Source organism: Toxorhynchites rutilus, chromosome 1 (assembly GCF_029784135.1).
Source record: "Toxorhynchites rutilus septentrionalis strain SRP chromosome 1, ASM2978413v1, whole genome shotgun sequence".
NCBI classification, from domain to species: domain Eukaryota; kingdom Metazoa; phylum Arthropoda; class Insecta; order Diptera; family Culicidae; genus Toxorhynchites; species Toxorhynchites rutilus.
The window spans coordinates 9230121-9254145 of record NC_073744.1 but is presented as its reverse complement, the minus strand read 5'-3'; the positions used below and the strand labels follow the sequence as shown (position 1 = coordinate 9254145).

Sequence of the window (24025 nt, the reverse complement as noted above, 5' to 3'; positions counted from 1 at the left end):
GACAGTTGCCGAGAAGTGAGGCATAGTGAGAACGTCACAAACAAGGCATCGAAGCACCGCAAAGGTGAGCGAACCGTCAATTCTTTTTAGGCATCCAATTTTTGTCCACCAACCCTGCAAATGCTCGTTTTCTGAAATTGGAATTTCTTACGAAGTAATTTTATCTTCTTCTTCTTTCTTTGTTTTTAAGAGGCTTTAAACTTTGCAGTTCATTCGCCTCTAAGAAATTTTATCTTTAGGCTACAGAATTAATTCTTCACATCTAGTACATTCCCATTGTAGAATCCTGGAAACGCTTTTAATACAACATTAATCGTAGTCAAATTGGGATAGTTTCTGGGATTTAACATTGCCGTAAACTTGAGCGTCGAATCATCAAAATCGAATCTTGTTCTCATTTGTTTGAACAGCTCCACGGAAAAAACGCGACAAATATCCTTTGAAATGATCTGCCTTTCGCTGTCCATTGTTCGGATAATTTCTTCTGCTGCTATTCCAACCTAAAATTCTTGTCACTTTTCAACTGATTTTCATATTTAATAGCATTGGACATTGAAACAACGTAAGATTACTCGCAGATATTAGTGAGGATAATCAAAAAAAAATCCTGCAGCTCTTCATGTAGCATCGTGAATTCAGGTATTTCAGCCTGGAACAAACGATTCAATCTGTTGATCTGGGGTAAAACATACGTCGCACCGTCCGACGCGAACCCTTTCAGACGATCCTTGTAAGGAATTTCGTCCTTATGAAACTGAACAATCGTTGCATTGTAAATGCATTTACGATCAGCAGTACTAAGAGATACTGCGGCGTAAAAGTCGTCATGTACCCCAATGTTGCTTTGTTCAAATGTAAGAAATTTCACAAATGGAAAAAATCTGTACCAATCTGTACTTTTTGACGAAAATCTGTACTCTGTACCTTACAGAATCTGTACCAAAAATAACGAAAAAAATCTGTACCATTTCAGATAAATCTGTACGTGTGGCAACACTGTCCACAAGACACATTGACTGGAAAAAATGTGCGAACGCGATTGCTTTAACCATACACTCCAGACATGGTTTACCTCGTTTGGAGGAATATAGTTTCAGTTCTCGTTAGATCTACGACAGCGCTTTTCGCGCTCAAGCGAAACCCATCCCAGGTTCAACACTTCGTTGAAGGTCTTCCAATCCATGGTGGGATAGCCGGTGTTCTAAGCTTTATGACGAAAAATCGAACTCAAAGCTTTTTGAAAAGGCAGAACCACTGACAATTTTCCGAAATATTTAGCCCTTAAGAATCAATATAAAAACTTGAACAAGAGAAAAAAACCTGCATATTGGCAAAATTCCATGAGAGGTTTGTCATGCGAAACGTCAATGAAGAAATTGTGGAAAGTGGCTCGAAACATGAGAAATCGCTCTTCGTCAAATGAAAGCGAGCAATATCCACATCAATGGATTTTTAATTTGGCACGGAAGGTTTGTCCCTATTCCGCTCCCGTGCAGTAAATTGTCCGAGATATACCACAAGATAGGTGCGATCTTGATTCCGAGTTTTCGATGGTAAAATTCTCTCTTGCTTTCCTTGCTTGTAACAATTCAGGATCGAATTGAGTTCAACTTGTTGAAAAACATCCCTGATGTGGCGAAACATCGCTTATTGAATTTATTCAATCGGTTTTTGGAACAAGGATAATGCTTGATATTTCACAATTATGTAACTCAAGAAAAATAGAATGTTATTCATTGCGATAGATGCGTAGAAATATTTCCTATCGATTGATGCAAACATTTTTGCGGTCAATGAGGAAATACTCGAGTTATAAGCGTTCGAAATCTTTCATTTTTCCTACTTGTTCAGTGCTCAGATTTTCATTTTACCCCCTATAATTTCCGGTTGGACGTAGTCCTACGTCAAAATAAAGCTGGCACCGTTACAACGTGGTTGATTCCGAAGTGCACAAATTGCACACAATTTCGCCAAATCGAGAACAATTTGACAATTGTTAAACGGACACTGGAAAATGGCGGCACAAGGGATGCTGTAGAGATAAAGAGATGGAGGAATCAAACCACCGATCGGGAAATATTCACGAGTTCATCAAAACCGAATTGGTATATTGTCAGTAGAAAGTGAAATAAAAAAGTCCACAACTTTTTCATTCTATCTGAGATATCCCTAGACAGAACTGAACAAAGTTTTAGCGTACAGAAACTCTTCCTGAAATGAGGGTGAAGCCGCATCGTAGAGAATTGAAAAAAAAGTCACAGGAGGGTTGTGTCCGAGACACGACCGCAAAGTTGACGTAGGAGTCCGTTAGGTTATCTGTTGATTTTGGATATGTTTGAAGAATTACATTGTTAAACTCTTTGATAATGATTTGGTGGCCCTGAAAAGGGTAGTTTTGTTTGGTTGTTGGGTATTGTTTGTTCACTATACACCCATACCTCGCTATATGGCCGCTCTTTATACGGCTTTTCGTTGAACAAGCTTGGAACCGATCCGATAGAGTTTGTATGAATTAGTATTGGAATAATTGATTCGTTATACGGCTTTTTTCTTAGCGGCCCAGGAACGTATCTAGGCCGTAAAGCGAGGTATGGGTGTACCAGTGTTTACATGAAGGATGGTAAACAGTCGTTGGATGGTGCGTATCAGATAAAAGATACCGAAGTGGAACGAGATATGATGAAAACCGCTCTTTGTCATCTTAGACGAGATGCCTCCTGTGTTATGTATGGATGAAATGAAGAAAAAAAAAGACGCCAATGTAATATATGATAATTGCCAATACCGAACACAATTATCAATTTTTCTCATCAGTAAAAACATGTTATTTCAATATAGAGAAACCATATTTGAAATAGAAAAGGTAATTTTCTTTTATAATCTTTACTTTCTGAGTGTTTGTTCGACCCAATGCGAATTTTAATTGGATTAACAACACCTAATACTATATGCAGAAATCACATCATAAAAATTTATGAAAATTAAATTTTTATATATCAAGTTATTTTTAACACAACTATGACCATATACAATTTTACACTTACCCTTGTGCTGAATACACGATCGGTCATTAATATGAAATTTCTCGAAGCAACCAACAATAAAGCTCCAAATTTAAATTTTATTTGCTAGAATTAGTCGTATCGCTCACCTTACTTGCAATGTAAAAATGCCTCCGACTTGCATATATAATTCCCCCAGACAGCTTGGTTTAGATGTCTCTGTTAGGGAACCGCCGCATGTGTCGTCAATTTCGACCAATTAAAAGTGGGTATTTCCGTTAGGATAGGAGTTGAGATTTTTCAATTGTTCGATAGTTAGTTTCATGACATATATTTTTTTATTCAATATAAAAAAGTGTTATGAAATGCCGAAATCGATTGACGCAAGAATTTCATCAATCCATCATGAAATGACTGAGCAATAAGCGGTTGAAATTGGACAATTTTCACGATGTAATCGATTTTCGATTTTCAATTTGTACCCCAATATGTTCCCGAAAGACGTAATCCTACGTCAAAAACTGGGTGTGATAAAGTACGATAATTTTGTTCGAATGTCGCTGAAACAACATTTTCTGCAAAAAGTTTCTGTTTCTTGAGCGCAAAGTAAAGCGTGTCAAACATTAAACGCTATCACATTCTACAAGCCTAGTCATGATATGAACAACACGCTCAAGCCGATCCGACTTACTGTCGGAAATATGCGTAAACACACAATCGCACTATGTTTATCCATGTGCTTCATTTTCACCGCCAATAGGTTCAGTTGGTCATATGTTTCTGTCCTCAGCTTTGTTCTAGCTGAATATATAAGAAACATCTCCAACGAAAACAGACGCGAATTTTGCATCACGAACATAGCTAAGTAACTCTAGCATCAGGATGTAGGCTACTATGTATATCCGCGTGCTGCGGCCAAATCGTGTTCGATCGGCAGCGATTGGGGGCCATATATAGTTGTTAACCCGCATGTAAATCGATCCTAAGGCCGTTGAACGCGAGTTGCACGTAGGAGGTGTGTTCGTTTCGTGTCTGTTTTCAATCTGTTCGATATCACGTTTTAAATTTTCCGGGAAGCAAGTCAGGCAATTATCAACATATGATTCAACGCGTTGATGTGCCACATATAAACTCACAGATTCACACGACACTGCGCCCGCGTCGTTTCACAGCTAATTAGCTATGCAGGAAAAAAAAACAAGTGTTGAGACACTGTAACCATGACTTTCACAGCCCTTTTTTCTAGCATTACACCGGAGACGAGATAATCTGTCATACTGACCTTGGGCTTGAGACGAGTGGTTGTATGATCTTGGCAGTGTATAAATTTACCCAGCTTACGTTATAATTTGATCGGATAATAATTTTATTCTCTACAATCAAGATACCATTATCCAGCGATTGAGGTAATGCACATGATAGTCAATCGAACCAAACTATTTAGCCTGGCGTTTCCTCTTATTGCCTCAATGAGCACGAAAGGGTTAATTCACGAAACGTAAAATTACAATATACCACTCGGGACCTATCCCATCGAGATGACGCCAATCAAACCCGGTTTAGATTGTTAGAACGCGCCTAGAACACGAACATCGTTTTCTTCGCAGTTACTAATAATGTTGTAATGTTCTCACATTCATTAAAACAGGGGAGAATCAATTGTTGAAACTGTTGTATTGCTCCAGCACTGCCATTAGCTTATCGTACACCTGGGAGCGAACGTTTTTCGCCATAATGAAATCAAGATGATTGAACTTTTTATCCGGTATCTGGACCGCCGAGATCAGCTGGGGCAGCATCTTCGCAAACTGTTGGACATCCCGCGGATGCACCATCCAGTCATTCAACCCGTAGAAAATTTGAACCGGAGCTGACGAGACGGATAGGTTGTAGTTCGGGGGCTTCCAGTCGTTGTAGCTTTGTTGGTTTCCCTTTTTGCCATAGTCGTACTGACGGAACAGTCCACTCCGGACGAGTTGAACGAAGTGCATCATCTGCTTGGTGGACGCACCCGCTGGGCTGTGACCCATGTAAGCGAGGGCTACTTTCTGTTGGGGTTTCGATAAATGAAGATAAATTTCTGAACAATATGGACGTGTTGGATCCAGCTTACCTGATCATACATTTCCGGATGGGGTCCTGTTATCTGTCCCACTAATTGCGAGCAAATATTATTTTTCTGTTCATGTGGGCAGAGGGAACGTGCAATCCGAATATTATTGGCGTTGTATGGGAGGAATTCATACACATTCAAAGTATCGAGTACCTCCTTCAGCGGGTCAGCAATATCCAACATCAGCCGGAGAACAGGACTCCGTATTCGCTTGAGGATCACTGCTGGCGATAGGGCCGTCATGAGAACCACTTTCCCGTTATAGTCCGGTCGGCTGCAACTCATGGCGAAGTAAGTGGTGGTCCCCTGCGAGTGTCCTATGAAGTGGAGCTTCTTCGAACCGGTCGTGTTCAGCACCCGATCGATCATGGCCGGTGAATCGTAATAACCCATCTCGTGCCAAGTAAAGTCCCAGTATTCCTTCGAATCGGTCGACATTGAAGAGTGGTCCTTCGAATAACGCGAACCACGCACATTTCCCAGCCAAACGTCGTAACCGTTATCGGCGAGTATGTATGCCAGACTATTGTTCGGTCCGCTGATCACGAAATCGGCTGAGCTTCCCAGCAGACCGTGTATTATCAGAACGGGGAATTTCTTCGATATCGGCGCCTGCCGTGGCAGAATCCGAAACATCGTGAGCAGATATCCGTCCTCTGTTTCCACGACGTGATTTTCCATCTTGTATCCATACTTGGTGATAAGCTGGGGCTGGGAACCAAACAAAGTTTCAATCTATATGTGTTTTTTTTCTTCCGACGCGCCGGCAAACAACTTACAACCGTCAGATCCGCATCCTCATCGTCAATCCTGAAACAATCGTCTGCTTTCTCCAACCCGATATCGTTCTCACTCGTCCCATCTTCATTTTCCTCCACAACGGATGCACCAGTCACCAGGAGACCGATGACGAAAAAAATCCACCAACAGATGGCACCCATTTGCGTGACGTTAGCGCGGTTAGCGGAGAATCCTCGGCGAGTCCGGCTGTGACAACGTTCTGATTAGAACTGAGCCAAGTTCAAGTTTGATCAAGTTCAACAGGTTGCGACTGTTGGCGCGAGGCTTGTGCCTTGTTGCATCGGCGGGTTGATTATCACATTCTACAGCCCGGCTGTGAGGGGTTTTCCGTTTTGTTGTAACGCGGAGAGTAAACGCGGTGGTTGCGTACTTGCGCGCGAGAGTCGCGTATGATTGATAAGCAGTTGATCGCAGGAAGGATTGGAATGCGTCACGGAAGGTTACCACCTGCGCTCTGTGCTCTCTGACGAAGGTCTGCTTCCAACAGCCAGCACGCGGCAGGAAGAGCTGTCGTGTGATATATTTCTTTGCCTCGAACGAGAGCGTTGCGCGCAGCGGTTCATTTATCTCGCCCTGAGAGGATCAGATTAAGTGGAGAAAGATGTACTGAGTCTAATGTATGTTCAGGGTAATGCGTGACATTGTGGGTTCTAGGGGTTGACCTTTGAAGCGTTTTTAGTTGCAGCTTCAGTTGTTGGCGCTATCCGATACATTATGTGCTTTTTGTCTGATTCCGATTTGTTCAAATCTTGTGTTTCTATTTATAGAGTGTAATTGAGATGTCGTGAACTACCAGCATGGGAGTAACCGACAACTGCACCACGCAGAGATTAACTTTCTATTTATTTATTTTTTTGCACAACCGTAGCTGTCCGAATTTGCTAAGCTGTTCAAATGTGCTTCACCGGTAACTTCTATCTCCTATATCCGATGAATGACTTGCTTCAAGGCGTCGATACCACTGACCTTTTTTGTGCTGAACATAGCTTACTAGTTACCCCAAACACAGTAATCCGGTGGATTCAGGCCCTTAGATCAGGTGGGACATTGTTGGGGCATGATCAAGCGTTTTTTCGGAATGTATTTTTAAAAACCTAAAAATCACCGGAAATCAGGGTTTTAAAATTTTTTTATACCAAATGTTTTGAAATTTCATGGTACGTCGAGATTTACAGTTATCTCGAAAAAAATTATCTCCTTTAAGTCCGATTAAGCTGATTTTGCATAGGGTGATGCCAACCTTCCTGATTTTTCAGGATTTCCCAGACTTTTTAGCATGCTCCCTGATATTCTGACGAACACTGAGTTTATCCTGATTTTTTTTAAATGATCCTGATTTTTCCTGATTTTTGTACACATGGCATTATTCGTAATATATATACTGGTTTCCTTGTCAAAGTTTTCTGTCATGATGGTTCTCCGGTTCGCACTTGTATATATCTTACATTAAGTTAAATTCTTCAGACGCAAAGCTGTACTTAACTTTTTTTATCTCTACCCTCAGTTGTTTAGTGACTTCCCAAAACAGTGCTATAAAATTTCATGAAACCATATTGTCTGACGAATTTGTGAAATTACAACGAGATTAAGTTTGAGGAACAACATTGCTCTATTAAGGATAATGTGTAGATGTACAGGGTTTTCCATTTCGGGCTTCCGAAAGTATACAGCCCTGCGCTGACAACCGTTTGACATAGTTGTCAACCAAAGCGTCATATCGTAAGTTGAATGTCTGCCATTTTACAATATGGATCGTTTTAGCATCGCACAACGTGTTAATTTTGTTAAATTATACTATAAAAATGATGAAAAACCGGCAAATGTTTTTCGAGCATTACGGACGGATTTTGGTCGTCATAGACGGCCTACAGAGCACACAATCACACAATAATGTAGTGCGTAAATTCGAACGAACTGGATCCGTAGCGGATATTGTGAAACCTGTGCATCATCGTAATGTGCGTTCGGCCGAAAATATTGTTGCTGTTGCTGCCAGTGTGGAGGATGACCCGAATGTTTTGATTCCACGGCGTGCTCAGCAATTGGGCTTGTCAAACACATCATTGTGGCGAATTTTGCATTTGGACTTGCACCTACATCCATATAAAGTCCAACTGGTACAAAAATTAGAGCGTGGTGGCCATGGAATGCGTTGGGCATACGTCGATTGGGTGAACGAACAACAGCAGCAAAAAGTCGCATCAAACTTTCTTCAGCGATGAGGCACATTTCGAGCTCGGTGGCTATGTGAACACCCAAAATTTCCGTATATGGGGCTCAGGAAATCCACACGTGATTGTTGAGAGGCCATTGCATCCGCCAAAAGTCACTGTTTGGTGCGCATTATGGTCTGGTGGAGTCATCGGGCCGCATTTCTTTGAAAATGAGGACGGCGAGACGGTAACATGTGCGCTATGGCCGCATGTTAACCGATTTTTTTTTTGCCACAAATTGAAGATATGGATGCGGATGACATGTGGTTTCATCAGGACGGCGCCACGTGCCACACAACACGACCGAACATGGCCATATTGCGAGCGAAATTTGAGGGACGCATAATTTCGCGTTTAGGTGATGCCAATTGGCCGTCCAGATCATGCGATTTGAACCCGCTTTTTTTGTGGGGTTATGCGAAAGACCGTGTCTATGCCAACTCTCCGCAAACTCTTGAACATTTGAAAGACAACATTCGTGAAGTTATGACCGAGATACCGCCCCATATGTGCCGAAAAGTCATCGAAAATTACCTGTTCCGGATCAAGGTGTGCGAGGAAGCCCTATGTGGACATTTGAATGATGTTGTATTTCACACATAATGGCATAAACCAAACTTTAATTTGAAACAAAAGTTTCATCGAAATTCGAATTCTAAGTGTGTTTTATTTCATTTTACTTTCGGAATTTTAAGTTGGAAAAGCCTGTATTTCTTCTTAGCTTTGATGCTGTTCATGATTCCACTTTGGAAGGGAAACAGTAGATCATGCCAATGAAGCCTTTAACTTGCCGGAACCTTACATTAATTTGCATTAAACGACTGAGCCTTAGACTTAGTTTTGCTAAGGTTGGCGATCGCCATCCGTTGATAATTTGCATTTGATAAAAAGGGGTTTCTATAATAGTCACCCTAACGTAACCCAATTTTTTCGGTCATGTCTCGGAGCAGCGCTTAATTTTTTTGTTCTAAATTCAAATTATTCAATGAGTGTGACAACAGCTTCACCGAACTTTGTAATGGTAATTGCGCTCACAATCGCACGAGGATATGCACTCACCCGAAATGTGCATCGTATCGTCGTCGTTCGCGTTCGTTTGTATCACGTCGCAAACGTCACCGAGAGGGAAATCAGCTGCAGGTGCAACAGTTTCCACTAGTTTTCCCTCTCAACCATGCAAATTATACACACGCACACGAAAATACCTCTTCGGAGAGCTTGTATCCCACCACCAATAGGGATGCGCTCAGCATGTGCAGCATGTCGCCATTTGATGGCCCAGAATTTGACCCATCATCAACACTACATCGCTCCCAAGGGTTGTTTCTGATGTGGTTCCCCAATTCTGCGCTCCCGATAGTGACCAACCAAACGTCCTTCAGTGACGTCCAGTTCGCGTAATTTTGCAAAATAACAAATTTTATTACTCGAAAAAAACACAACCAATGGACAAATAACAATTTATAATAATTCATGAGATGCGAAATATATAATAAATTTTAACACAATCAAAATCGGTCCCCGACGGTCAGGATTGCGTAGAGGTGAAGCCTACCGTGTGGTAGGCGAATAGGCTCGAGCGGGGGCCAAAAACTCCACATCCGCCGCACCAACATGCGAAGAGCTTTCCTCGCGAGTGCAACTGTAACGGTTCGCGATGCGATCCTGCTAATTTATTTTGGTGCGAAGACAATTTACATTATTATGAATGCAAGTAGATTTTAATTTGTGTGTGAGACACCATCAGCCGCAATCGCGAATCATCATTAATACCTGCTTCATTATTCTTTCCCGGTCCAGGCTCCAGCAGGGAAGGAAATCTGCGGCAGTTCTCAATTACGGAAGTACGAACCAAAAAAAAACACGATGTATTCAACATTAAGATAATGTCATCCGACAAATTATTTTAATAAGACAATGTGCGACGCACCAAAACGCCTCATTAATTTCGTTGGCTAACGGGCGCCGAGAATCCCACAGGAGGTCGCATCGCGAAAAGTGCATCCGATGTGCGGTGGTAAAAAGTGCATTCATCCCCCCTCAATGTATCAATGCGTTGCAATCACGGTGTTCAATTTTAAAACACGAGATGCGAACCCCCAATGCAAATTCTGCCCAACACCCACCACCGCCCACACCTACTACACACAATGGATGCATCCAGAGCACAGAGCACGTGTTTTTCTCCGCTGTGTAATTACCTCCGCATCGATACAATTTGGACGATATGTGCGTTGTTCGTACGTACGTAGTCGTGTGCGTACACGTTATAGAGTAGAACGCTTGAGCAGTTTTACTGAAGAATTCTCGCGTAGAAAATGAGTCTGTGTCCGCAATAATGTGGACTCGTCATACATAAGCTTTGTAACCTTGGAAATGTTTGTACCAAGTGGGAAACATTTTACTCAAACTAAGTTCACATACTATGATTGATTTTGACATTTCGTAAGCAGTGTTCAGGATGACTACAATTGAAAAAGACATGCATGAACGAATCTGGTACAGAATGTAGTCCTGCGCAGATCCAGAACATCCCCACCGTAGATTCGCGTTGTCGGTGTCTATTAGGGTTAGCGGTCCATAGATCCATCCTATGACCCCAATATGGTTTGGTGGCAAACCTGTAGCCGACTCGTTTTCAATGGGAACGTGTGTTAATGGGCTCGAATTAAGTATGTCCGCTATCTCCGTCAACGCATTCCGCAGCTCCTCTTCAATAGGGTGCCTGACTGCAAGGACTTCCATAAGATTGCATTTCACCGACCGTATTATGTGGGGCGAAGCAAACGAGTTGAAGTGCCAAGGCGTAGTTTGTGTCACGAACTCTCGCAATAACTGGTGTCGGTCACCTTCGCGCAAGGCTTCTTGAGCATTTTGGTAGCGACCAAGAAGTCACTAAAATCCCAGTGTTTCATAACTATAGAACCAGATGGAAAAACTCTCACTCCTTTACAAAATTATCGTCAATTTCACATGAATTACAATCAGTTTCCAGTTCGTAAGTCATATTCAGTTCTCAATCAATTCAAATAAATCATTCGGGGTGGTTTTGATCAAGTTGTACCATGTTGTAGTATGTATCTTGTTCTACGCAGAGGATACTGCTCGTTTAAGGTCTTCAAATCATTCATACTGCTTGTAAGCTGCATCTACCAGTCCAGAATATGAATCCTCTATTCAATAAAACATGCCTTGACTTTCCGGATGTTTTGAATTGATGCCAAATTACCCAATCATCGTGGTTTAATTTCTTTATTTCTTTATTTCTTTATTTATTTCTTTATTCATCTGACTTTTTACTGTCTTAATGAAATATGAAATATGTGATGGGGGAAAGCCAGACAAGGGAAGGCATAAAAACTCCACATCTTTCACATGACATACAAACAATATATATAAACAAACAGTACATTTTGAACACAACATATAAGCCACTAAAAGTAAAAAAAAAATTAACAGTGAGCATCAAATGAAGTCAAGTCATAAAAAACAAAATAACTGAGTGGGAACTGAGCCCTTGTCCATGGCAGTCCTCGTTGTCAGTGGTACCTATTTAGTTCCTGGAGTCGGTGGTTAAATGCAGACGCAGTAGAGACAAAATCAAAATAGACGAATAATTCATTGAAGCTAGCGGACATGGAGCGCACTGGGTCATGTAGTCCGTATAGAGTGTTCCGGGGCTCAAGCAGCAGGAAATTCCGTTGGCGAAGCAATCGTTCAGGGGCGTAAATGTTGAGTTGCCCAAGCAATTCAGGTGCGTCAATTTCACCGTTTGAAATTTTTGCGATAAACATAGCTTGAGCAATGCTCCTTCTCTGCTGTAATGTCTGCAATCCCAGTAATCTGCATCGATCTTCGTATCGGGGAAGGTTCATAGGATCCCGCCACGGATCCGACGAAGGGCATGTCTTACAAATTTCCGTTGTATTGATTCGATCCTAGCAGTCCACGTTGATTGATATGGGCACCATACTTGAGAGTTAGATTCCAAAATCGATCTCACCAAAGTGCAGTATAGAGATCGGAGGCAAAGTGGGTCATTAAATTCTCGGGATATTTTAAACATAAATCCCAGCTGCCGGTTGGCTCTAGAAATCATGTCGTTGTAGTGCAATCTGAAGATGAATGATGAGTCTAGGATGACGCCAAGATCACGGACTTTAGGAACACGATCGAGAGACTGTCCGTCAATTGAATAATCAAATGTTATCGGATTGAGCTTGCGGTGATACGTTATAACATTACATTTGTGAATGCTTAGCGTTAGCATGTTCCGTGTACACCTTTCGGTGAAACGATCCAGCAGCTGTTGTAGCTGTTGTTGTCCGATCCAATGTTAACGGTGAACATACGATTCGTTAGGTATGATTCGAACCAGCTGACAAGATCCGCTGAGACACCGATTCGTCCTAATCGTTCCAGTAGTATTCCGTGGTCAACTCTATCAAATGCTGTTTTCAAGTCTGTGTAGACGGTGTCGACTTGAGCACCAGCATCAATGTTGCTTATGCAAAACGAGGCGAACTGAGCCAGGTTCGTGGTAGTCGATCTTTTGGGGTAGAATCCATGTTGATCGGTGGCAATGTAGTTCTTGCAAGAGTCAAAAAGCAAGTCATTCAATAAAATTTCGAAAACTTTGGAACACGCACAAAGCGAAGTTATGCCTCTGTAGTTTTCGATGTTCTGTCGATCACCTTTTTTGAACACAGGAAACATGATTGACGTCTTCCAACAGGTGGGAAAGCAACGTTGTCTTAATGAGAGATTGAAGAGTGTAGTGAGTGGACGAATCAACTCCTCGCCACATTTTTTAAGGATGAAGGAGGGAATGCCATCGGGACTAGACATTGAACACTTCAATTTGTTTATGGCGAATTTCACTTGGTCCGGTGAGACCGCGAGGTTTCTCAGATGACACACATCTCTAGGTGTATCTCTACAAGCGTCTATAATACGGCATCCCGACAAAGTCGAATCATTGAACGCACTTCTGAAGTGAGTTGCGAAAAGGTTACATTTTGTAGCGGTGTAATTGGCTACTTCACTGCCCAGAAACTCCGCGGGTAGTCCATTGTTATCCTTCCGTTTTGAATTCACGAATTTCCAAAAATTTCGGGGATGTCTACGTAAATCTTCTTGAGTTCTTATGCAGTAGCGTTTGTATAAATAGCGGTTGAACGTTCGATAACTGTTACTAGCCCATGCGAAACAATGCTTGGTGAATACACAGCGGGACTGGCAATAGTCTCGAAGTGCCTTCGATCTCAGTCGTTTCAAACGTCTCAGGTGTGCGTTTCCCCAGGGTGGCTTGGGGGATGATCTACGCAATGGAATAAAATCAACCATGTAACCTTAAAGCAAACTTGTAAAGCAGTCAACTGCAACGTTTATGTCATCTGCGGATTCTAGGAAATGCCAATCAGTTTGGCGTATGGCTTCTAGTAATCCTTCAGAATTGGCTCGGTGAAAGTCAAGTCCAGGCTCATCCGGAATGTTTATAAATACGATGGACTGTGAGAGACTAATTGTTACCTCCAAAGCAGGATGGTCGGCGTCAAGAGCGGAAAGCGGTTCTGCAGCTTCTTCGAGATGGCATCGAGAGAGCGTAGTTTCATTTTAACAGAGCAAAATCCAAAATTCGTTCATTTCGATTAGTAATATAATAGATTTGAGACAATCCATGTAAGCTGAAGCCGTCTAGTAGCGAAGCACAAGCAACAGAAATGCTAGATAGTAAGCCATCAACGGAAGGGCGATTGAAGTTGGTTGGTTGGTTGAAGTGTTCCAGACAAGTCCCGACTGATTGTAGTCACCAAGCAAAATGGCAAGATCGGTATCTCCAAGGCGGGAATATTCAATTGACTCAATATGATTTCTAATGCTTACAAAATCATTTTTGCGGTCAGGTGGGAGATAAATAGCACCGACACTAATAAGGCAGTGTTGCAGTTTCACCTTAACCCAAATCTGTTCTAGTGCATCATTTACAGGTGTGGGATCGATGCGACCATTGAGATTATTTGAAGTGGCAATCAACACTCCACCACCGTGTGACTTGCGACTGTTAACATGGTTGCGATCAGTTCTATGAACTGTGTAGAAGTCTCCGAAAAGTTGCGATGAAAATATTTTATCGTCGAGCCAAGTTTCCGTGAGCACAATTATGTTATAATGGCAGGATGAAACCGCCAAAAAAACGTCATCAATTTTTGTGCGCATTCCCCGAACATTCTGGTAATAAACTGTTAATTCGCCAGATTCGATCAGTGGTGATGGTGACGATGCAGGTTTGATGGTTGGTGCAGTGGAATCCAAGGAGACATCAGAGTTCGGTACGATATCTACCCCATCGTTGAAATAAGCGGCACTGTCAATGAGACCAGTATCAGAGATCGAAAAAACGGAACTGTAGTCGTACTTGCCTGAGGTAGCAAGTTGGAAGACTCCCTCGCCAGTTCCGGACACAGGAACGGAATGTCTTGGATGGCAGGAAAAGTCAGCGGAGCGACGAGAGCGGTGCTTAACTGTGCCGGGTGGCGCGGGAGCTTCCATTAGGCTAAGCGCAAATTGAGACGCGTATAGCGCGAGTAGCTTCACGCGACATAGCGCCTGTTTTTGTGGCTAATGAAAACAGATAGAACAGCGCATATTGGGCAGGCGACGCGAGATAGCGTAGTGCTCGTAAGACGCGACTCGCGTGGCGCTCTGGTTGAACCACAGTTTCTCGTGCTGGTCATGCCGGGTGCAGTGGTTGTGTTGGTGAATAATTATGTAGCGCCGTGAGTCTGACATTGTATGGTTGTGCTGATCGAGGTGTTGTGTTAGTAAATAAATATATCGCGCAACTAAGTGTGAGTCAGACGTTGTATGCGAGTGGCGCGTTATTTACATCAAACTGAGACTCAATATGCTCACCACCACGCGACTTGTATAACACATATGAGTCGTGTTGGTAGTTCCGTGTTAGCTTACGAGTGCTATACGCTTCTCAATTTGCGCCTAGCCTTATGCTGTTTTGCGGGCATTCCGTTGGAAGTAACCATAGACGACCGGATGAACGATGACTATATGACATTGTCATTCTTGGTGACGAGATGTGAATAGAAACGTGACGAGTATCAGGTAGGAATTTGATTTCTGAAGGGTTGTACTCGCCTGTGCTAATGTGCTGGAAGACCCCATTCCCATGTCTAAACACAGATCCGGGACGACTGCTGGCCGATGACGGGTGGGACACGACTGTGATAGGGGGATAGGGGCCTTCCGAACGGCTTAAACTGGTGCGTCCCGGGCTGGAGGAATCAAATTCAAATCAAAAATAGGCACGATTGGAGAGGATATAGTCTCTGGTGGTAGCAACGGTGTAGTAGGCTTTTTGAACTTCGGTGGAGCTCGAAATTTTTGTACGGCATAATCTTCGAATTCCCAAATTGAAGTAAATGATTCTGAAGTACTTCATTGCACTTCTTACTGTACAATGGTGTTAATTAAAAGCTATATAATTTTAGTTTTTAGTTTCGCACCTGAACACAACAATATAGTTTAACTGGCAAGTCTCTTAAATGAAGATAGTTATTATATCTTACACTATATACTTCAACCGATCTCTGGAAACTCAGAAAAAATGAGTGGTTCTATAGTTGTGAAATGCAGTGTATGATAGATCTGCTACTTGTGCACCCAAACTAGCGTTGGCTGAAAACATTTCGTCTTTGGCAGAATAATGCGTTTTCGTGTGCTGGAGGGTCAAGTGCGCAAATAATGAGCTGTTTTAAAAGATTAAAAATGGAATGTATGTATGGAAGCAGACATCTTTTTCTTTTTTTTTTTTTCATATCATTTGGGATCATGCAAAAATAAAGTCCATACGACGTCAATGAGGATCGAACCAAGAGGTTAATGGGGATCGACGTCAATGGGGATCGAACGGCTGGAATGCAAAGCTATTTCACACGACCACGCTATCCATATAGCTAGTAATATTGCACCTCATCAAAAAATGAAGTTGGGAAGGGTTTTCTAAGAGGAAAAAGAAGAGCATAAACGAGAATACATATCATTCTCTGTCTGGGCCGTGTATTTGGCAAACTATACAAAAATTTTCATGTGCTTTCATTTCAATGTACCTCCTGTTTGGCTCGCTCATATTGGCTCTAGCATATATACTATACAAATGATATACACGTAGAGCCTTTTCAGATATTTTTCCGCTCATTTAATGTAATAAATCAGGATGCCATAACATGTGCTAAAAAGTAACTTTGGGTGTAGTCTTCCGCTAACGGGGCAGTTCTGGGCTGACCACTCATATCTTCATGTTATTTCAAATTGTTTCTCCAAGAGGTTTTACTGCCCTTTCGAACACATACAAACTTTAATGGAAAAAACAGATTTTTCTAACTTTTGCTTGGAATATTTCCCACACGGTGGAAATCACACCAAATGCACTTCGAAAACATGCAAATTTAGTGTCACTTAATTCCCACGCAAAACCCCTGAAAACATTTCGGTTCAAGGCGGTTTCCGATTATCCCGTTCAATTTTCGCTCCTGGCAGGATCGCCAAAATGTGTGTCCCTGAGCGTCCTCGCAACCGCCTTACTTGATCGCTAAACTGACGATGCCCGCCTAGCCAGAACTGAGCATGCCACACAATATGGACCTAAAGTAATCACTGTGAGCCTTCAATTCTGCCAATTGTTTTGCTGAATCAAAAGATATTGTGCTCTTAAAAAGCGGGTGCTCTCCGGAAATAAGCAGGAGGTTAGAAATGCGAAACATTTACAACAAATTTGGAGCAGGCCCAAAAAAGGTCTCTTAAAAGTATGTAATGAGTGTTTTTAGAGTGTTTCCGAATAAGCAAGAGAAAAAAGCACTTTAACAAACTAATAAAAACGTGTATTCACATGAAAGGTTCGTTTAATAAAAGCAAAAGCATTTGATAACAGGTGCTCAGACAACTTGACATTACATCAACAGTAATGCTCTATCGAATGTACACCTGGTTGTAGTGGTTATACACTCAACACCCTCACTCAAACACGGCAACCGTCTAATCTAAGCTTGGCACACATATTCTGGAAAGTACACTTCGGTAGACCTTTCGTCATGATATCCGCCTGCTACTCCGTTGTTCGCAAATGATTAATCTTAATCACTTCTTGCTATACCAATTCTCGAAAAAAAAAATAAAAAATTGATATCAACATGTTTCAACCTTACGGATGGAACGAGAATTTTCTGCAATCCTGATGGTGGACTGATTGTCTTCATATATTAGGCTGTCAAAAAAGTCCTGCGGTATTTCCGCGAGGTGTCGTTGTAAGCGCGTAGTTCTAGTTGTATTCATTGTATCGAATCATACTATAGCTTGTTGGAAAGGTATTTTTGCGCGCTATAATAGAGTCCTTGACAGTGTTTTGTTTGGTTAAGTCGTTCGTGAGTTATAGTGTCGCAAATATGGAGCAAAATAAAGAGAAAATCCGACATATTTTACAGTATTACTATGACATAGGCAAAAATGCATCTCAAGCTGCCAATCAAATTTGTGCAGTTTCCATTTCCACCGCACAACGATGGTTTCAACGTTTTCGTTCTGGTGTAGAGGTCGTCGAAGATGCGCCACGCTCCGGAAGGCCTGTCGTCGAAAATTGCGACAAAATCGCTGAATTAGCCGAGAAAGACCGGCATAGTAGCAGCTGTAGCATCGGCCAAGAGCTGGGGATAAGTCATCAAACCGTTATTAACCATTTGAAGAAGCTTGGATGCACAAAGAAGCTCGATGTATGGGTGCCATACACGTTGACGCAAAAAAACATCTTTGACCGTATCGACGCATGTGAATCGCTGCTGAATCGCAACAAAATCGACCCGTTTCTGAAGCGGATGGTGACTGGCGATGAAAAGTGGATCACTTACGACAACGTGAAGCGCAAACGGTCGTGGTCGAAGCCCGCTGAAGCGGCTCAGACGGTGGCCAAGCCCTCATTAACGGCCAGGAAGGTTCTACTGTGTGTTTGGTGGGATTGTCAATTATGAGCTGCTTCCCTATGGCCAAACGCTCAATTCGGACCTGTACTGCCAACAACTGGACCGCTTGAAGGTAGCACTCATGAAGAAGAGGCCATCTTTGATAAACAGAGGCCGCATTGTCTTCCATCAGGACAACGCCAGGCCACACACTTCCTTGGTGACGCACCAGAAGCTCCGGGAGCTCGGATGGGAGGTTCTTTTGCATCCGCCGTATAGTCCGGACCTTGCACCAAGTGACTACCACCTGTTTTTGTCCATGGCGAACGGGCTAGGTAGTCAGAAGTTAGCCACAAAAGAGGCCTGTGAAAATTGGCTATCCGAGTTTTTTTGCCAATAAGGAAGCGAGCTTATATAACAGGGGTATTATGAAGTTGGCATCTCGTTGGGAACAAGTCATCGAACAAAACGGCGCATATTTGACTTAAAACAGATGATTGTAACTAATATTATGAACAAATGAAAATTCAAAAAAAAAAAATACCGCAGGACTTTTTTGACAGCCTAATATTTGAACAGCACCTTCAACTTTCTTGCCAAGTTCATTCAGTAGCCGCGTCATCCAGACAGTATGACAGTACAAAGAGCCGCAAGCTCAGCTTCGGTGGACGACAACGAAACTGTTTGCTGTTGAAATTGCTTCCATCAAAAAGCGCTAAATGGTAACGCTTACTGCTTCCTTCATCTGCCATCGTACTGAACACACCTTTGTTCCGATGGATTTTTTTCCGTTAATGATTTAGGAATGTCTTTAAAATTGAGAATCGCCGAAAACAAGCAGTATATGGATTATCAGAACAGCAACGTGCGAGATCTCTTCGATCGACAAGATGGTGTCAACCGGAAAGTCGCGAATCACATGTCTCCAAAACGCGATCAAGTCTTCATTGATCCCACGAATCATGTCTCAGAAAATGACTCTCAAAACAATAACACCTGCATACCATTGTGCCAACCCTATTAACCGCAACGGACATCCTGCTCGCCGCTCATCGTAGTGGCCGATGCAATTCGCACACACACGTACAACCGATCGGTGGTGCAATCGTGTTGCCTACCTCGCCGGCGCGGGCGCAATTTGACGCGCAAACGAACAAATTAGCAATTAATATATACTATCATTAATTGAATCGTTTATTCGCGTAGGATAGGCGTGGGCGGGAGTGAATCGGGTAGGTGGGCAGGAAAATCAATTTGTTTTATTCGTTGTTTACGTCGACAATGAAAAATAAATGTGCACGCGAATCGCACCCCCTGCATAATTCAAGCCGCCACATTAAGCGCGACAGGAAATGGAGCCTCGGAATCATGTGTGTCTGATTGGAGTTACTTGGAGCCTGTCTTGGATGGTTGTCCCTCGCCGGCGTTCGGTGGCGAGATCAAACGCCTAACCGCGATGGATAAGATTGAGAAGTCGAAAAGACAGTGCGAGAAGGCGTAGCCGCGATGGCGGAATCACAGGTAAGAAGCCCAAGCTATCCGTAGAATTTTCGTGAGCTAACAGGAGCCAAGCCATCGGAGGAACTGAACAAGTGCGATGATGGCTCTCGAGCCTAATTAAACCCCTCGATAACGATAACGAGATGTTTGATCTTCCCCCGCAATTCAATTTTATGTTTAAAAGAGATACATTGACTACCAATTATTATTCACACAGCAGAGAGTTGAAATGACATTCGTGTGAATGAACGGATAGGGGGTGGGATTTTGGGGTGGCATGTTTCGGTTTCCCAACCCGCCAGCAATCGCTGTGCGATTGGGACAGGAGCCAATGATGCGACGAACCGTGTGTTCACAGTTCATACACACCCGAGGATGTGAAGCCTACACGGTGGCCTTATAATATAGCGAAATATAGGGAAGTGTGAATTTTGGTTACAGTTCTGAGTTCGAGCCAATGAACCAATTTTCCATCGTTCCAATCGATTTAACACCAGGGAAACATGGTTGTAATAACGTCATTGAATGTGATTAAATTGATTAGGGAATGTGAATTACTTATATATCAAATACCATATGATCTGATGGTTTATTCAACAGCTTAACTTCATTTGATAGACTGCTGAATTTCCTCATCTTTGATGCAAGACTCTCTACAATGGTTTCTGTGAAACAAAAAATTGTTTACTTTTTTGTTGTAGATATTTATGTGATTGAGGACGATTTGATTTTCATAGATATGACACTGAAAACGCTGAAAATGAGTCTAGAACATCCCATTTCTTGGTAAACAATCATTGTGTTTCGAAGGAACAAACTGTTTCAACTTGATGCCAAGACTTAATTATACACATTAAAAATTTTCAGTTGGTTTTATTTGCTTACCAAATAGTAAGCCGTATCGCTCAAACCTTTGTAGGGTTAGGAGACAGGGCCTTCATCTTCATTTCATCGATGTTAATGCCACCCCAATGTTGATTGATCCCATCAATCGTATCCTGCAATAAATCATCCTTTTTCGAAGTGTTGGATGAAATCAACACCTCAGTTGTACAACAATAACCTGAAAAACTCATTGTCGAAAGCCGACGCGTTCAAATTTCATTGGAGCAGAAATCTAGAACCACTTTCCACACGATTGCATATACGTCGGCTGCATCAATGAGCTACAACTCTAATGGGTCTTCCCATTGCGTGAACGTCAACGTAATCTGCCGCCAGGGTTCGGCATAGTCATATTCAACAGAGGATAGCCAGCGAACTATGAAGAAATCCCCCTTCGTATTCAATCCGCGTTGACGGCATTGAGCTTCGTATGACGAAATGGGGGAGTAGGCATGACCATATGGGTTTGCAGAAGAAATGAACACACTTTTAAAACAAAACAAAATTAATGAAAATTATTTATCCAAAATCAAATTAGTACTCTATGTAAATGAAAATTACTTTTGCTTACAAGTAGTGAAAAAATATCATACAAAAGTTGTGTCCAAAGATAATTTTATAATATAATGATAAATTTTTGTGAGAATATCTAAAAATTCATAGAAAATAGTTTAAATTAGGGTCAGAACAACGTACTTCTAGTAGGTAAATAACGCCAAAAAAAATTTCATACAAATTTTAGCAATTTTAAACTGGCCCACTAATCTGATAGAGAATAGTTGGTCTACAAACTAATGTCGTATCCATATGTCGACACCATTCCGCTGTCAACGCGAATTGGAAATGACTTTTGGCTTCTTCCAGCAAGTTTGTCCGTCAACATGACTCAACAGTCATTCGGGAGTTTAGTTGCTATCTCACTCTATGACTCGACTATCTCATTTCATTCTTCCCCGTCAAATGGACTTCATTGCATATTGAAGTGATTACCCCCAAAATGAATTCGGTTCTCTCTCTGTCTCATGTATCACGTATACATGTATCGACGTTTGAGTTCAACGTGATTTGACATATAGGGGAGAGGGAGGCAAGTTGGCGATGTAATGCTTTGGCGAGCCCTGGATCTTGGAATTATTTTTTTTATTGTTGATGCTGATTCATATAGTCTGAAGTGTTTTCTACCATATTATCTATTGGATGGGCAAAAAAACTAAAAAACTTGTCCACCCAAAAGCTTTGCGCAAAAAGCGTCGAATTGGAGGCAAGTTGGCGAATATGGTTTGGTCACCTAAAAATCAACAAAATGTAATAACAATTATTTATTTATCCTTGGTTGGAACAGTGGAAATGCCATTTTCATCGACACTGTAAATGTCACACGCAGGAAAACGATACTGAGCTCGTATATCTCCCAAAGTTCGAAAAAATAAGTCACAATTTTCTTTATTGAACGCCATTAATCGAGCCGCTGAGGTATTTTCTGGCTTTCTCAAAGATAGCTTATGAGCCTTCATAAACATTTCAACCCATGTTCCTTTGAAAGGGTGCTCTATGCCATTTTTAACCGCAAACGAATAGGCAATTCTTCGAAGCTAGACCTGAATGTGGCTTTAAAGCGGCCTTTATTGGACGACGTATCCTGAAATTGATAAAGAATTAATATTTCTTCCGTAAAGAACATGGAAACGCAAATGCTGAATTGAAAATCTAACCTCCATGTCTGGATATTTTCGTAGATAGCGTCTCAAAGTTGGTTCTGGCACACCGAACTGTTTTGAAGCACCCAGAACAGACAAACCTTCTTCTATAGCTTTCATAACATTCTCCAAACTGGTGTCCGACCAATATTGGTCTCTTTTTCGCTTATAAGTTTTAACCATCTGCAATAAAAAACATATTAACGACTTTTTCAATAAAAAAAATTTAGCTGAAAAAAATCATGATTGAAACTCGTCGGAAACAAACAGATTATGTACAATAGAGTACCTTTATCATATATAAAATTATTTTGAAATTTTCATTTTTCTCATAGAGTGGATAATGAAAATTGGAAAAACGGAAAAAAAATAACAATCTCATCAGTAAAAAAGTAGGTGGCGCTACCTTCATTACAACGGGTGAAATTACCGATTCCTCATCTTGCCTCCCTCGCCAACTTGCCTCCCTCTCCCCTACTACAGGCGAGCTAGATTTTGTTTTCGTTTCGTACACGAAAACTACGCACACATATAAAATAGCGTGCAGTGTTGTTTTCAGAAACTCTGATAGATCTGTGGATTTTGTTGATTTAAACCTGTTTTTCTGCAAGTTTTTTCTTCACAACATTGAACTCGGAGACAAAATGAACTTAAATTTTGTATAGAATTGCTACCAAACTGCACGCTATTTACGAATATTAACGCGAGGATCTGTATAGCTAGGCTGGCCAAATAGTTCAGAAATAAAATGGAACACGTAAACCTAAAAAAAATATATTTTTTATTCAATATTTAATATTTTTTGAAGAATTTTATGGAGTTAATAAAACGGGGAATATATCTATATCTATCAATAATATATCTATATATCTTTCTTAACTGAATATGAAATGAGACTTTAGAAGTTTGACTTCTGACACATGAAGAATGTGGGCCCTCAAAGAACTCCCGGCCCCGTGAGGCTAACGCCATATGAGCCTTTATAAAAATATATATTTTGGATCTTTCTTAACGGCACTAATGGCCTCTGTTCCCAAAAACGTGAATGCCACTTAACTCAGTCAAACACACAGTCTCCTGCATCTGGTGCAATTGAACCGGATTGTTCAATTGCATTCACGCGATGCTGGGAGCTACTTCCAAAACGAACTGTGATCCCGTCTCGCTCTCCTTTTAACTAAGGAACGGGCTGAGAAAACTGGGCACAAGTTTCACTAAATTCGGGAACAGGTTCTTCGGAACTATAAAACAACCGGCGGACTTGGACTTGGACCTCAATGAACTTTTCGGATTGGAAACGAAATTAGACTTTATTCACACGTCCGTATTCTTCAGAATTCTGACATCAACTAACTACACATAGCACTCTTGGCAATATGCATTCTACATGGCTGAGTTTAACTTTTTGACGTAGGACTACGTCTTTCATTTCTATACCGGGGTGTAAAATCAAAGTTTCGAAAACGAAAGCGTTACGCCGGAGACCGAGATTTTGAGCGTTAGTAGCTCCTAAACAACTGAACGAAATGGTATGATAAACACTTCTTTTGCTTCTTTTGAAAACTTGTTTCAATAGTCTAAAAATTGCTTTGAAAACAGGCTATTGAAATCACCAATCGGTATATAAGCGAGCGCCGCTCGGAAATCCACTCAGTTCTAATTGAACAGCGATTGGAGCATGTTGTCGCTGTTGTGGTGAAGCTCTTCGTTTATCATGAAAGCGCGGATGAACGGTGTCATCAAGAGCCTGTTTGTGCACCCTAGGCCAGAAGGGAATCCATCAGGAAGAGAGTGATGCCACAAACGGTTCCCCGGGAAGGCATCGCTACACACACATACACGCGCG

The 24025-nt window shown here is 41.7% G+C and overlaps 2 protein-coding genes across 2 annotated transcripts; both read right to left on the bottom strand.

Annotated features, from left to right (window-relative positions):
• Nucleotides 1–4455: 4455 nt before the first annotated feature.
• Nucleotides 4456–6347, bottom strand: LOC129761866 (lipase 1-like). Its single transcript, XM_055759685.1, has 3 exons — nt 5895–6347; nt 5116–5826; nt 4456–5050 (listed from the first exon to the last, which is right to left on the bottom strand). Exons 1-3 carry the CDS (start codon nt 6054–6056, stop codon nt 4658–4660), a joined length of 1266 nt encoding a protein of 421 aa, XP_055615660.1. The 5' UTR covers nt 6057–6347; the 3' UTR covers nt 4456–4657.
• A 6045-nt stretch (nt 6348–12392) lies between these two features.
• On the bottom strand, nt 12393–13475 carry LOC129763619 (uncharacterized). Its single transcript, XM_055762862.1, has one exon. It carries the CDS (start codon nt 13473–13475, stop codon nt 12393–12395), a length of 1083 nt encoding a protein of 360 aa, XP_055618837.1.
• Between the last annotated feature and the right edge of the window lie 10550 nt (nt 13476–24025).

Coding starts and splice junctions, on each gene's coding strand:
- LOC129763619 (XM_055762862.1), bottom strand. CDS start 13,475: ATGGTTGATTTTATTCCATTGCGTAGATCATCCCCCAAGCCACCCTGG.
- LOC129761866 (XM_055759685.1), bottom strand. CDS start 6,056: ATGGGTGCCATCTGTTGGTGGATTTTTTTCGTCATCGGTCTCCTGGTG. Junction 5,827..5,894: donor AGGATGCGGATCTGACGGTT/GTAAGTTGTTTG, acceptor TTTGGTTCCCAG/CCCCAGCTTATCACCAAGTA. Junction 5,051..5,115: donor ATCCGGAAATGTATGATCAG/GTAAGCTGGATC, acceptor AAACCCCAACAG/AAAGTAGCCCTCGCTTACAT.